Source organism: Argiope bruennichi, chromosome X1 (assembly GCF_947563725.1).
Source record: "Argiope bruennichi chromosome X1, qqArgBrue1.1, whole genome shotgun sequence".
NCBI lineage: Eukaryota > Metazoa > Arthropoda > Arachnida > Araneae > Araneidae > Argiope > Argiope bruennichi.
In genome coordinates, this window is record NC_079162.1 from 45912527 (window position 1) to 45927105 (window position 14579).

Here is a 14579-nt window from a genome sequence, read left to right on the forward strand (position 1 = left end):
CAGACGGAAAATATAGGTTGCTATCTAAAATTTTAAAACTAGATAAATCTGCAAAAAATCTTACCATCTTGAAATTTTTCAAACGCAAATGATAACTAAAATAAATTTAAAAAATTATAACAGTTTTTATGTTTATATGTTATTACCCTTCTTGCTTCGATGGCGGCTCTCTTTAAAAATGGCTACTTTAAGTATCCTTTAATGGCAACACGTTTTCCTGTTTTTAAGCAATGCACACGATATCATAACACAACATTTGAAATGTGGTTTGATGTGTGCTGTCACTCTCTTTCGCTGTCAGTGTGATATGCTTACTGCATGAGCTATGTCTAGACTTAAACTCATCAGCTGTTTTGTAATTTTTTTTATGAGTTGTGATCTTTCTATTTGCGACGATAAAGACAATGTTTTCCATTCTGACGATGTTAATGAGAAGGAATGTGGAAAAAGGTAGGTGATTATAAGCCAATTTTTACATTATTCTGAAAATTAGCACGTTTTAATGCTATGGAAATAGCCATCGCCGAGTTTCATTTACTTTGCCTTCTGTTTTAAAAGATGATTTTGATTGCACATGAATTAATTTAAGAGATAATAAATGAGAATATTATTTAATTTGTGATTACATGTTATTATCGTTTGAAACCAAAATAAAAGTAAACAGATTCTTTCGGATACTTAAGTCGTGCAATGTAGAAATTTTTTAATGCAATCCACTTTTTATTCCTCCTTATGAAACAAATCTCCTTAGTTAATTGAAATAACATAATTTATTTTTATATGCCAATTTTTATTTAATTGTGGAAAATGTTCGTTTTGAACTGCTTGTTCTAAAACCGAAATTAATTATTTACTTGTTTCGTGTTCTGTTTTTAACAGACGACTAAGACTGAAAATGAATTTTGATAAAAAATAATAGCAGAGAGGATATTAGAATTGATTACAATATATTATTTTCATAAGAAATATAGATGAAAATAAAAATCGGATTATATGTTCGATTCTTGAAACGTGCATCGAAGCTTATGTGTATTGTGTATAATTTTGTTTTTAATTACCTTTTTAGTTTTGTTTTTAATTGCCTTTTATAGTTTTGTTTTCTTTTTAATTCTTTTTTTAGTTTTTTTTAATTCCTTTGTAGTTTTGTTTTTAATTCCTTTGTAGTTTTGTTTTTAATTCCTTTGTAGTTTTGTTTTTAATTCCTTTGTAGTTTTGTTTTTAATTCCTTTGTAGTTTTGTTTTTAATTCCTTTGTAGTTTTGTTTTAAATTCCTTTGTAGTTTTGTTTTAAATTCCTTTGTAGTTTTGTTTTTAATTCCTTTGTAGATTTGTTTTTAATTCCCTTTTTGTTTTGTTTTTGAATTCCCTTTTTGTCTTGTTTTTAACACTATGAGCCCTGACTGCCAGATATCACTCCATTCGACCGGGGCCTGACTCATGTGCTTTCGGGTGGTTAAATGAATTAAATGAGCGCTTGTCGAGAAATACCTTTCACCCCTTAATCTCATTTAACCATCCAAAAGCGCCTAAGTCAGACCTCTGTCGAACGTGGTGATATCGACGGTCAGTGCTCATAGGGTTAATTCCCTGTTAGCTTTTGTTAGTTTAGTCTTGCTTTTAATTCATTATTAGTTTTGTTTTTGATTCTTGTTCATGAATCATAACTCACTAGAGTTATATTTTTCATAAATCAATTTTTATTTTGTTGTTGAAATTTCATTTTTTAAAATACTCATTTCAATATTGCGAAAATAACCATTATTGTGTTTTGTTTCCTGAACATTCATTTATCTTACTGATTCCTTTCTTACTAATTGGAAGTTAATTATTATAAAAATGTTATTGATCAGAGAATTTTGAAATTAATTTTAAATGTTATTTGTCATGTATATTTTGATTCATCTGTTATTCTTGTAAAATACAATATTTTGTGATTGAGTTAGAATTTTTTAAAAAATTTAACCCATCTAAACAAGCATTATCTTTTTGGTCCTGTCTTTTCTGTTTTGTTTAGAAAGTCTAGGAATTTATGAAAGCTTACTCCTGTTACCTCCTATACCTTATGGGGGGGGGCTAGAAGAAGAATATTATACTGTAGCGGATGTTATGAGCGTGGATAGAACCTCGGACCTTGTGGTTCGCAGCCGAGTAACATGACCACAATACAAAAGCAATTGCTTGTGCAGCATAGCTGTTAACTGGCTTACAATCTATTCACTACAGACTCTCCCTCCAGTGAGTTGGAGGTGAGACGAATGATATGGCTGTTGAGTGGTGATGTATTAGCTGTTGAGTCTAATGGGCCTGTACCCATTTGAGTTACACCAAGCGTTATGGCGAGCGTGCGTGGGTGAGTGGTCAAGTGAGTCTGACAACTTTGGTTTGCTGTGGGTAGATGGCACCACAACAGCTGTACAAAGGTTGAAGGATCATTGTCTGAGGTCACCAATGTAGCTGATTGGTATGTGCGAGGATAGAACCTGGGACCTTGTGGTTTGCAGCCGAGTAACATGACCACAATACAAAAGCAATTGCTCTTGCAGCATAGCTGTTAACTGGCTTATAAGCTATTCACCACAATACTGACATAAATTAATGAAAAATCTCATTTTCTTATTGAAGACCTGGGGTTAAAGTGATCCCTAGCATTTTGAATTCTTTTAGTGCTATGGCTCTGATAGCATGTGAACATGAGCAGATTCAGAGATCTGCTCACAAGTGTTACTAGTGGTAGTGAAAATCAGGATAGCTCAGATTTTAGAGATATTGATGAAATTTTGGAAAGTGATCATGATACATAATCAAAACAAAATTCAGATTCTGAATCTACAAAGTCTGATTGAAAGTCTTTTCTCCCTCATGAAAAAAGTAGCAAATCTTTATAAATGCATTCTCTTATAATGTGAATAAATTGCTTTGTAATTTATGTTAAGAATTCATTTTATTCTGAATATGGAATGATAAAGAATATTTTTTTGATATTTATATGACAATAACAGACAGAAATTATGAATTTTCATTATTGTATGTTTAAGTTTCTTTTTCCACGAGATTTCAAATTTAAACTATATATAAAATATAATTTTTTTTAACTTTATTATTTTTATGCAGAAAAAACTATTTACAAGCTTTATTTGAAAAAGGAAATGAATACAGGAAAAGGGGACTAGCATCATTTTTTAGTTTTCGTATTAGAAATTGCATTTATGTTGTGAGTAGAACATATTTGCATGAAAAAATATTCTTGTACTCGGACTATATTTTATTTTTATATCAATACAAGGATGTGAATCTTACATGGATCTGCAGTTTTCCATTTTCTCAAGATTTTTCATTTTTTCCTATATTTTTTAACATAAAAAAACAGTTTATTACATTAGGAATTTTCTACTGTAGAGAGAAAATAAAAGTACTTTTCCTCTTGCTAGACATCTTTCCACATCCTGTCTGGTAAAGCTGCCAAATTATAGAGAAATATTCATATCAGAATATTCAGCCCCATGTATCAGAAATTTCTTTCACATCTGGATCTTGTGTACAAGATGAAGTTAGTTGTAGAAATGTGGCTAATGCTCTAAAGTAAACACTGAAAATCCAATTGAGTCATGCCAATGCAAGGCCTGTGAAAAAACAAAAAAACTAATATTGTGTCTGAGATATTCTACAAAGGTCCATTGACCATCCAAGAAATGTTTGGTAAATTTTAGTTTTTTACAAAAAGTGCTAGATTTGATATTTAAAATCTTTAAAGACATAAAAAAAAGTTTTCTAAACTTTTATTCTCCAGATTTTAGATTAAATAATTTTTTAATGATTTATGTTTTTTTCTCTTTTTGCAATTCTTGCAGAATTTTTATTTTGTTTCCCAATGAAATCTTGCTATACAGGTTTGGGTAAAGGTTTGTCCTTTTTAACATAGCAATTTGCAGCATAACCATTGCAATTAAGAACAAGAATTTTCACATAAAGTTGCTTCTTGATATTATGGGTCTGCTAGGAATGAACATTTTAATGCTTTAATTAGAAGGTTAATTAAATAAACACAACATTTTAACCAGTGTCCTCCCTAACATCAAAGCATATTATCACACAAAATTATTTTTATATCATCTTATAGGTAAAAAATAAAATAAAAACTTTTTAATTATATTAATTTTTTGATAGAATTTTTTCTTTAATTTTTTTTTTTTTAATTTCAAAAAAAAAATTTTAGACAAAATTTGTTACAATTTTTATTACAATGAAATTCAAAACAGTGTCGGTACATCATTGAATCTTTGAGCCACACAATTTTGCTGCTGTTAATATCGTGATTAAAATAAGGGGGGGGGGGGATTTTTTTTTTTTTTGCTTTAATTTAAAAAGCAGTTCATTGAACATGATTCATTACTTGATAATTGCAGTTAAATTGTGATGTATCATCTCTCACTGGCCTCAAAAAAAAATTTTTTTTTAATATATCATCAGGTATTTTTTATTTTCATTTTACTTCTAACTGCTGAGCTGGTGTCTTTTTAATTTCATGAATTTGTTTCCATTTTTTATGAAAACTGGGAATTGTTAAATATTTTCCATTTCTTTGTAAAATATATAATCACATTTTTCTGTATTTTTTTAAAGCTAAAATAAGAAACTGGTTTATTTTTGCATGTCGATTAAAAAGCAAGTTTTTATAAAATTTTCAGATGTGAAATATTCAGAAAAGCCCCTTATTAAACTTCAGAAGTAAGAAGCAGTAAGATAATTTCTTATAGTCTGACCATTTCTAAGCACTACCATTTTTTTCTATTAAAAAAATTATCTAAAAAAATTGTGTTAAAACATAACATTGTTCTATTGTTTTGTGCTGTTTTTCCAATCTTATGATGGTAGTCATCCTGGAATTCTCTTAGCTCTTAGTTTTATAAAACTGCAAATAAAATGTTATTGATTGCTAAACGTGATGAGCTAGCATAGGAAGAAATTTACACTTTCCATCCTGATCATGTTTTCTATTTTTGCATATATATAAAAATCCAATATAAAATTTTTTGTGATGTAATGATTGTACCTCATTTCCAACTGTGCCGGAAAGGATGTATCCATACAAATTAACTGGTAATTTGTTAATTTTATGAAACATCAAAACTGATCAGATTTTTATTGTTGTCCTTTTAAAAGTTGACTTAATTTTTTTTTAATGATAGTTTTTTTTTTTTTTTATGTTTTTGTCAAAATCAAAGGCATTATTTGTTTTACAATAGAAAATGATGTACAAATACAGAAATAAATTTTAAAATTTAAATACGCATTTGAAGTAATGAATATGCATCAATTTGGACAGTTTCAGGAAGGGTATATCTATCCTAATTAACTGGTAATTTACTAATCGTAAAATTAAAAAAAATACTCATTTAAAAGTAATTTAAAAATATATTTCAATAAAGATTATGCATTATTATAGAGCAGAAAGTATTAATAATGTATTATAAAGCAGAAAAAATTTTAAGCATAAAACATCTAATACTTAAAGATTATACAGGTTCACATCTGCAAAAGTGCTTGATTTTTTTTTTGTTTGTTTTTTGGTTGAGGTACTTAAAAGTGCTTAATTTTGTACAGCAATTTCTTGCTTAATGCCCGGTTCAAAGTACAATCTGTATAATAAAAATATCAATTATTTTTAGGTTTCCATGAGTGTTATTATACCTTATTAATTGAACATTGTTATTTATTAATCATCTTTAGTGACTTGCTATTTACTGGGTATATTGGTTTTGTACAATTTCAATCGAATCTTGTTTGTGAAATTTGATGTTCATGATTCACTCAATAAAGTAATTTTAAGTGTCAAATTGTAGCAAACATCAAAGCCATCTTGTTTTAATTTAATCTGCTCTATTTATTTTGTACATGAATATTCTTACTGGAATTATCCCATGGCACCAGAAAATGCCTTTAAAGATTGAAGTATTTAGATAATCTGTTCCAAATTGCACATTGATTTTTATGGTAATACAATTCCACTTTTTGCTTTCTCTTGTAAACTTTTTTGCCAAAGAGTAATAAACTGAATCTTTTTCCATATCTTTTATAAATATGAAGGAAAAAAAATCACTAAATTAAATATTTGAAACAAGAAAAAGGTTTGAATTTTATTGTGACAATGAAATCTATTTTCTGAAAATTGTTCAAAAAGTATATTTTAAAAGAATTGCTAAAATTTAAGAAAAATGTGAACTACCAAATTGATGTTATTAAAAATACAATTTTTCAGATTTGATAAAGGTATTAAAATCTGTTTTGTTTGTGCAATGATATTTTTGGGAGTTATCATGGAATAGAATCAAAATCTCAGTTTGCAATTAAATAAAACTAAAAATTCTGCTAGATCCATATTTCCCACTTTTTTAAATATATATGTACAACATTTCTTGAATTTAAAGGGGTTATTCCTAACCAAATTAACATTTTAAAACAAATTACCTCACCATTGCAGATTTTCATAAAATTTTGCCTTGATGATATTTCATATAGATTTGGAAAAAAATGTTAAATTTCATTGATATATATCAACTTATTTTTGAATTATAGCTGAATAAAGCATCAAAAGTTTTTCCAGGAACCATCAACAGAAATTTTTTGAATTGCTTTAGAAGCTTTCCTAATTGAGCTTTGGTTCTATCTAAAATTTTTCAAAAAGTACATATTTTAAAATTTCAGATTTATTCCATGAATAGTTGGTAATGTTGTAAGTCATCTGGGAAAATATAAAATTGGAATGATAATGGGTTAATTATTAAAATAATTTAAAACTGAGGCTTGTTTTTTATTATTTCTATAACATTTGTACAAAAAAGGCTAACATTTATAGTTCTATAAAAATAAACAAGATTGCTAACTTGAAGAAAAAATGCAATAATGTGTCTAAAGCAATTAAATCATGCAGACTGGTAATCTACTGATAATATTTATTAGTTCACACTTAAAAACATGAACTTAAAGTTAAAATGCTTGTATTTAAAAGTTAATAAAATAATTTTAATAAAACTAACAATTAAAGATGTTATCACAAATAAATATGGTCTGCCAAAAACTATTTGTATAGTTGTTAAGCAATAGCATTACTGACATCCAAATATCGAAAACTTCCAAATAAGAATTTTAATTTTTCAAATGAGTCTGATACCCAATGCAAAAATAAGAATTTTTCATCCTCTACTTTCACGAGAAAGATTTTAGAGTGAAAGAGTGACACATTTTGATCAAAATGCATGAAAAAAGGGCCTTGCAATGAAATTTGGAGTAATATGAAATCAAATTTAAATCTCGCACCTTTTTGAAAGGGCAACTGCAAATATTACTTAGGTAGACTTTGCCTACTCAACTGACAACGAACTCGCTGAATAAGAATTATTCTTGAGAAGTTATTTTGATCTAGCATTGGTTATCGAAGGAACATGGTAATACTATGTGTTCATTCCCAAAATTATTTGTGATTAATTTTCAAATGATTTGCAGAGTTCAGGTAAAACAAATATTAAAATCCTTAGATAAGATTAAATTTGAAAACATTACGCTATATTGCTGTTGTTTATGAAGGAAATTGGTGGCTCCTGTATACTTTGCAGTAAAATGAAGAACTTGATGAAATTATTTTTCTTCAGCCATAGGCCATGTATATTATTTTTATATCCAAGAAATGCTAATGTTTAATGGGTATTCTGAAAAAAGTTAATTCTGGAACTTCTACTGGGAGAAATTATGTTCAACTTAAAAGAGATGTATACCAAACAAATATAGCCTTTTCAAAGATCAAAGGATAAACATATCCTACTATTAAATAGAAATATTTATTTCTGTAAGATTCTCTCTTCAAGTTTGTGCATATATTTATTTTCACAGAAATGAAAAAATTATCATTCTTGTGTTAGTCAGCTGACTATAAGGCATTAATAAAAACTCAAGCTTTTGTTATAAATCTTTTTAACAAATAACCCATCACTTTCCCAAATTTATATTTTGCCAAGTGATTTGCAACAATACGAACTATTCATAACATAAATTTTAAAATGGGCTCTTTGAAGAAAATTAAATTTTTATTTAGATTTTTACAATCTTTTGTATATTAGCCTATAATGTGCATTACAAAGCGTAAAAATTGCTGTAAAATGACATCGCTCTCAGTTCTATAGCTCAGTTAAGAAGAGCAATTAGAAAAAGTTCCGTTAACCATTTTTGATGGTGTAAATGATGATCTGGATATAATTAATTTTTTTAAGTATATATGAATAGTACATCTGTTTCAAATTTTATGAAAACCTGTGTTGGAGAAGCTTGTAGAGTGTGTTGAGCCGAGTCCTAAGTCAAATAGCCTGCCCTGTAGAGCTCCAAAACTGACACACACATTCTGCTTTATTATTAGATGAGCTATAATTATTGGAAAGTTGAAATAAATATCAAATGAATAATTTTCTGTTGAAGAAGTGTAGTTCCCCCCCTCCCCTGAAATGAGAGGGAAATTGCTAGATTCTCCAAGCTTTTATAAAAAAAAATTTGTCTTTCAGAATCTTCTGTAGTGGCTCTAAATTTTTTTCCCCTTCTGTAATATTTGATCCTTTTATATTTGAGTTCTCCCATTATCATGTTGCATTCCAATCATTCCTTAACAGAAGGAAGTTTTTGTTAATAATGTTAAGGGTTTAGGTTAGTTTAACAGTATAGCAACTCAAATTTTTTGAATATCACATGCAGAATTCATTTTATATTTTATCCTTTTTTTTTTTAATAATTTCAGTTCCATAGCGGAACAAATTAAAAATCTAAGGGAAAAATTTTACATTAACTTGTGATGAAAGCTAATAATTACTCATCATGGTAATCAAGCGTTCATATACTTAATAATGCTAGCTTTGAGTTTGTTTTATGGAGCCGAGTTTTATTAAATTAGTGTCAAATGATTGCAGATATAATCTCGTCTTGACTACATCTAGCTTACAGTGGTATTTATTATTGTTATATATATAACATGAGTATTTTCTTCTTATGTGTTTGGTTTTCATAAAAGATATATATATTTTAACATCGAGTATCTGTATAGCTTCTAATATAAATTTTTTTTAAATCCTATGACTTTTTTCCTTCACTTTAATGCTTCATATTTTGTATTTTCTGCCATTGCTAGCATTATTTTCAGATATCCTCTTATTTTGCTACTTAGTCCTAAAGTTGCACATACCAAAAATAAGAAACTGCAACTGTTTTACAGCATATATATATATATATATATATATATATATATATATATATAATTATTTTTATTAAAAGTATGTGATCAAAGAAAAAATAAAGATCAGTGGTATTCTTTCACTTTCTCTAATCATAACTTTGTATCAATTGGAAAACATTTTTCTATTTTGCAACTAGATCTTGAAATGAAGAATAAATGATAAATAAAAAATAAATTCGATTAAAAAAATTCTACAATTTTAAATGCTATCAGTCAAGAGGATTTCAGAATATTTTTTCAGAATATTTTGAAATATTGATGAATTCAACAAGAAGTGCTATAAAGAATTTTGGAACCCCACTATTATTGTTCTACGAGACTTCATTAAAGTTTTTTTAAAGCTCTCCCTTATATTTATTTTTATTATTTATATTTAAGAAACTCTGCTCTAAATATCAAAATCTGCAATAAAAAAAAGTTGAAAAAACAAAATTTCTATCAGAAGGTTATAGTTTGTGGATCCTTACATATGAAAATATTAAAATTTTTTGGCTTTTTTCCTGCTTTAATTAGTTTTTTTAAATTTAACATTCTGTTAATAATACAAATTTCTGTGCATAGTGATTTTTTTTCACTGGAGTTCAGCACTTGTATAGCCTATGACAATTCAAGTTAACAATTTTTCCAAATTGTTAATTGCATTACATTTATTACCTGAATCGCATTACATTTGTTAAAAAGATTTCTCTGCAAGTTCAGATCTTTATGCATTCCAGATGAATTGTCAAACCTTTGATATTTGCCAAACAATCATTCAAGATTCAGTTCAGTTGATTCAAGATTCAGTTTCAAGATTCAGTTTGACATTGTGAGTACTACAAATAGAATTTGTGTAGTTTCTCTCTGAGAGTCAGTGTTGGGCATTCTCTTTTAAGATAAGGAATACTTGATGTGTCATTATGCCTGATAAAAAAAGCATTGACGCATTTAAAAAATATATTAAAATAGAATTTCATTTTAAACTGAAGTAAATGATGTTTCTGAGAATGAAATATGTTTAAAAATAAAAGCTATTTGATTTCATAGTGCTTTTTTCTATTCTCAATTGCACAGATGCATATATTTGGTGATGAGACCACTTATAAGGCCTCTATGTATCGCCAACTTCAGTCATCAATAATTATAAATCTAAGAATTTTTCTATTTTTCCCATTCTCTTTTTAATTACTTTAATGATGTGTTTTTGAGTAAAAAAGCTCAGTCAGTCTATTAGACATAATTTCAGCTGTTTGTTAAACACATATTATTTAATGCATTTTTCTGTTCTGCTTACATATTTACAAATATAAATATAAAATTTAGTTATTTTTTCAGTATTAATGTCAGTAATATGATTTGTTGAATTGTGTATGAATATTTTAAAATGGAAAGTTTATTTGTTTTGTATTAGACTTGCCACATTTATCTAGCTGTATCTTTAAGATATCTTTTAGGAAAAGTCTTGTAGTACAAGAATTCTATAAAATTATGTTAGCGCTTACATTTTGACAAAATATGCTGTTGGCAGATTTTAATGATTGACAGATGGATGCTTTTTGTTATATTATTGTCTCTATACAATAGATCTTTGTAAATTTATCTTTTGGAATAGAGCTTTAGTAAATTTATCTTCCAATACATCACAATAGCTTGCAAATGTTTTGGTACTAATGTATCACATTTATTCAAGATGGTGTTTTACTTTTGCTAATTTAATTTTGTTAATATGTTTTGTTGAAAATCTTCACAGCCTTAACCTGGAAATTTACATAAAATATAAAATTAGGAATTTATAATAAAATGGCATAAAATCACATCTGTGCAATATTTCTAAAATAAAAAATAATAATTATAGTTTCCCTTTTTTAAAGTTTTTTTTTTTTTAAAGTTAAATTGTTACTTCTTAGAATGAAAAATTGAAGATGTTTCTGGAAGAGGGAGAAAATAGAATAATTGCAATGCATATGCTATAAAAGAATGCCATCTTAGTTATGGCTTTAAAAAAAAATAAGTAGAGATAATTCTAACATATCTACATTTTTTCTTGTTGAGTAACATAAAAATGTTTCAAAAAGGAATTTATACACTTGAAATCCTTTTTTTACATTTTTTTATTTGCTCTTTACAAAACTGTATCTCTTTTCATATAAGTATAGTACAACTGAAGTATAGTAAAAAAAGACATATGATGGAAATTTTACTGAACCTTTATTCTTAATGATGGAAAGTTGATGCTACTTATGCAGATTTATTTAATAATAATTTAAAAAAAATTAAATAATACTTTCATTGCATAGTATTAAATATTTTAAAAATTAAACATTCTTCACTAAAGTGTGAAATACCACACTTTTATTGCTTGTCATGGGTACTAATTACACATTCTATACAAATTATGTGCATGTAGGTAGGCATTTAATTAAAAAAAAATTTTAATTGCCTTTTGACATGCTGATTATCCATTAATATTAAATGCAACTTTATGAATCATATTATATTCTATGAATACTTCCTCATTATATTTTTATCAAACATTTATTTTTACATTTCATTTCTATTTTTTCGTTGGAGCCCTTTGTGTCTTTGGAGAAAAGTGGAACTTTTTTCACAGTTTTCACTATCACTTAAATTACATTTGACAATTTGGTTTCTATTAATTCATTAACTATGAAGAATTCTTAAGTCATGATATTAGTCATCCCTATTATTAAGAATGGAAAAATAATGAATGAGACAGAAAATTTGTGAATTTTGGAAATGGGGAAATTCACATAGACCTGGAACTTTAGATCATATAAATGAAGTATTTTATCATTAAAATGATTATGAATTGATCGGGACTGTGAGTAAAATGACATATAAATGAGAAGTTTATAAACTTGCTTTACAGTATTAATATAAAAAAATTCAAAACTGAAATATAATTTTTTATCATCTAGATAAAATAGAAAAATTATTTATTAATCCTCAATTGAATAAAAGTAATCAGGAAGAATGTCTTGGAAAATTTATACAGTTGAAAAAAATTATATAATTAAAGGATTAAATTGTATTTCTTAAGTTCGAAATATTTAACTAAAAATCATCTAATTATTAGAATTTATAATTTAATCGTGAGAAACAATGAAAGGCATGGGAGAGGTCTATTCGAAGATATCCGAATGTGAGAGGAATTACTGAAAAATATCTATATTCAAACTAATGGATTTCCTGAATAGTTTTGTGTCATGCGTAAAAATTGTTTTAAAAGTTTAAAATAAAGAAGCTCTTACTTAACCTACATGCAAATGTGCAATGCTCTTTAGATGTCACCATTTTCTGATTGCCATTTGTATTTTGCTTAAAATTCTCAATGTGGAAGCTATTGAAAATTCATTGGTTATATAGTATCAAATGAATAAATTGAATCTATCATAAATTTGAAATTATTATCCATTGAGTTAATCTTTAATGAGAGTACAAAACATGAAAACTTTGATCTTTTTGAGTTAATTTTATGAATTTCATAAAATTTAATTTTTTAAAAGAATAGTAGAGGAATGCTTGAATTATAAATTTTATTATCTTGCTGATGATAATTGTTTTTTATGTAATGGTGTTTTTAAATATTTTTGCATTTGAGATTTACTTAAAAAAATCCAATTAGCTTGGAAGATAAAGTTAAAATTTTTATTCATTAATTTAGTTAATAATTAGCAAATTAAAAGATTTCCTTATGATTTGAGTTAAGAAATTGAAACTTTGGTTGGTTTTTGAGTATCGAAAGCTACTTCTATAAAAATATTGTTATATTTTCAAGATATAATGCTAGTTTTAATTTTCAGCTAAATATAAAGGTTTGGAAGAAATTTTTAAAAAGAATAGAAATTATCTCAAAAGATTTGCTTTTATATCCACTCTCCTTATGGCATTTAGTGAGATTCAGAGAAGTAATTTCTGTTCAAAATTGTAAGTTAATTACAACTTACATTGTTTTTGACTACCGCTCTGAAATGCAACCAACTCATTTGGTTGATTAGCAGTTTTTGGTGTTTATTGGTACAACAACCGATTAAATTCTTGGATTTAATTGTTGCACCTTAATATAATTTAAGGGTACATTAGCTATGAACTGAATGAATGATATAAAATACCATAGATTTATTTATAGACTTAACTGCCTGTGTAAGAGTATTCTCATTGGATTTCTTTTTCATTTATTACTCATTGGATATAGATTAATGTTATAGCCTAGTATTCATTGTAAAATTCAAATAATAAAAATTGTAGTGAAATGAGAAAAAAAAATGTTCCAGTTCTAAGAAAGGCAAAAAAATTTTCTCATCTCCTGGGAGATATTAGAATGATAGATATTAATATTTTATTGCCTGTTTAAATCTTGTGACAAAATGTTAATAAAATGATAAGAGATTTTAAATAGTTTCATGTTATTTCATCCAATTTTAAAGATTTAATTAAAAAAATGCATTTGAATAATTGCTCAAATTATATGCTTAAACATAATTCACAAGCTTTTATAGAAAAAAAATATTTATGCATTTTAGCAACTATCATTTTTATAATTAATCCCCTAAAAAACTCAAAATTGAGCTGCATTTGCAAAAGCAGTCACAAAAATTTAAAGGAATAATATAAAAATATGGAAATTTTTGGCAAAAAATGGAAAAAAATGGCAAAATATAAATAATATTGGAAATGTAATAATAAGTCATTGGAAATGGTAAGTATTTGAAAATTATAGAAAAATGTGAATGCACTACTTATTTGTTTGCTCTTCATGAATCTATTTATTCATAGTACTTAATTGTATAGATTAGGCTTCCTTATATTTGTCAACTTAATTACATTAAAATGAATGTATTTTGTGTTTGAGGCTCCTTGTGAAGGCTAAAGTCCAAGGCATCCATATCTCTCCTTCCCCACCCTATCCTCTTTTCTTATATTTCTGCATCAAGAACAGGCTCATTTTTCTCTTGAAAGTAACACAAACTACAATTTTGTTTATTTTGTCAGACCATCTGCAAACCTGAAATCTCTTTAATTAATAATGCTGCTTAGTTTAATCAGATAGATCATTGCATATGAGAGTTAAAAGTTGTTCAAAATTTTATTCTTTTTCTTTTAAACTTTTTGTAATAATTTGAATAGCAATTATAAACTCATTTACAATATACTATTATAAGCATTTTGTCAGTAATTTTTTTGTGTGTAAAGTTACTTTTTATCATTTGAAACCAACACAGATTTATACTTACAAAATTGTTTTATTATTTATTGGTGTTTTTTATGCTTCTAATCCCACTATCAGTATGCAAATCTTAGAGTATTTCCTT

The 14579-nt window shown here is 26.7% G+C and overlaps 1 protein-coding gene across 1 annotated transcript in view; it reads left to right on the top strand.

Moving 5' to 3' along the window:
* The first annotated feature begins 249 nt into the window (after positions 1–249).
* LOC129958076 (eukaryotic translation initiation factor 2-alpha kinase 3-like) overlaps positions 250–14579 on the top strand; it is a 63641-nt gene continuing 49311 nt past the window's right edge. The window contains exon 1 of the mRNA XM_056070246.1: positions 250–450. Coding sequence (XP_055926221.1) covers positions 326–450 — 125 coding nt within the window. The 5' untranslated portion in view covers positions 250–325. The remainder of the gene's footprint in view (positions 451–14579) is intronic.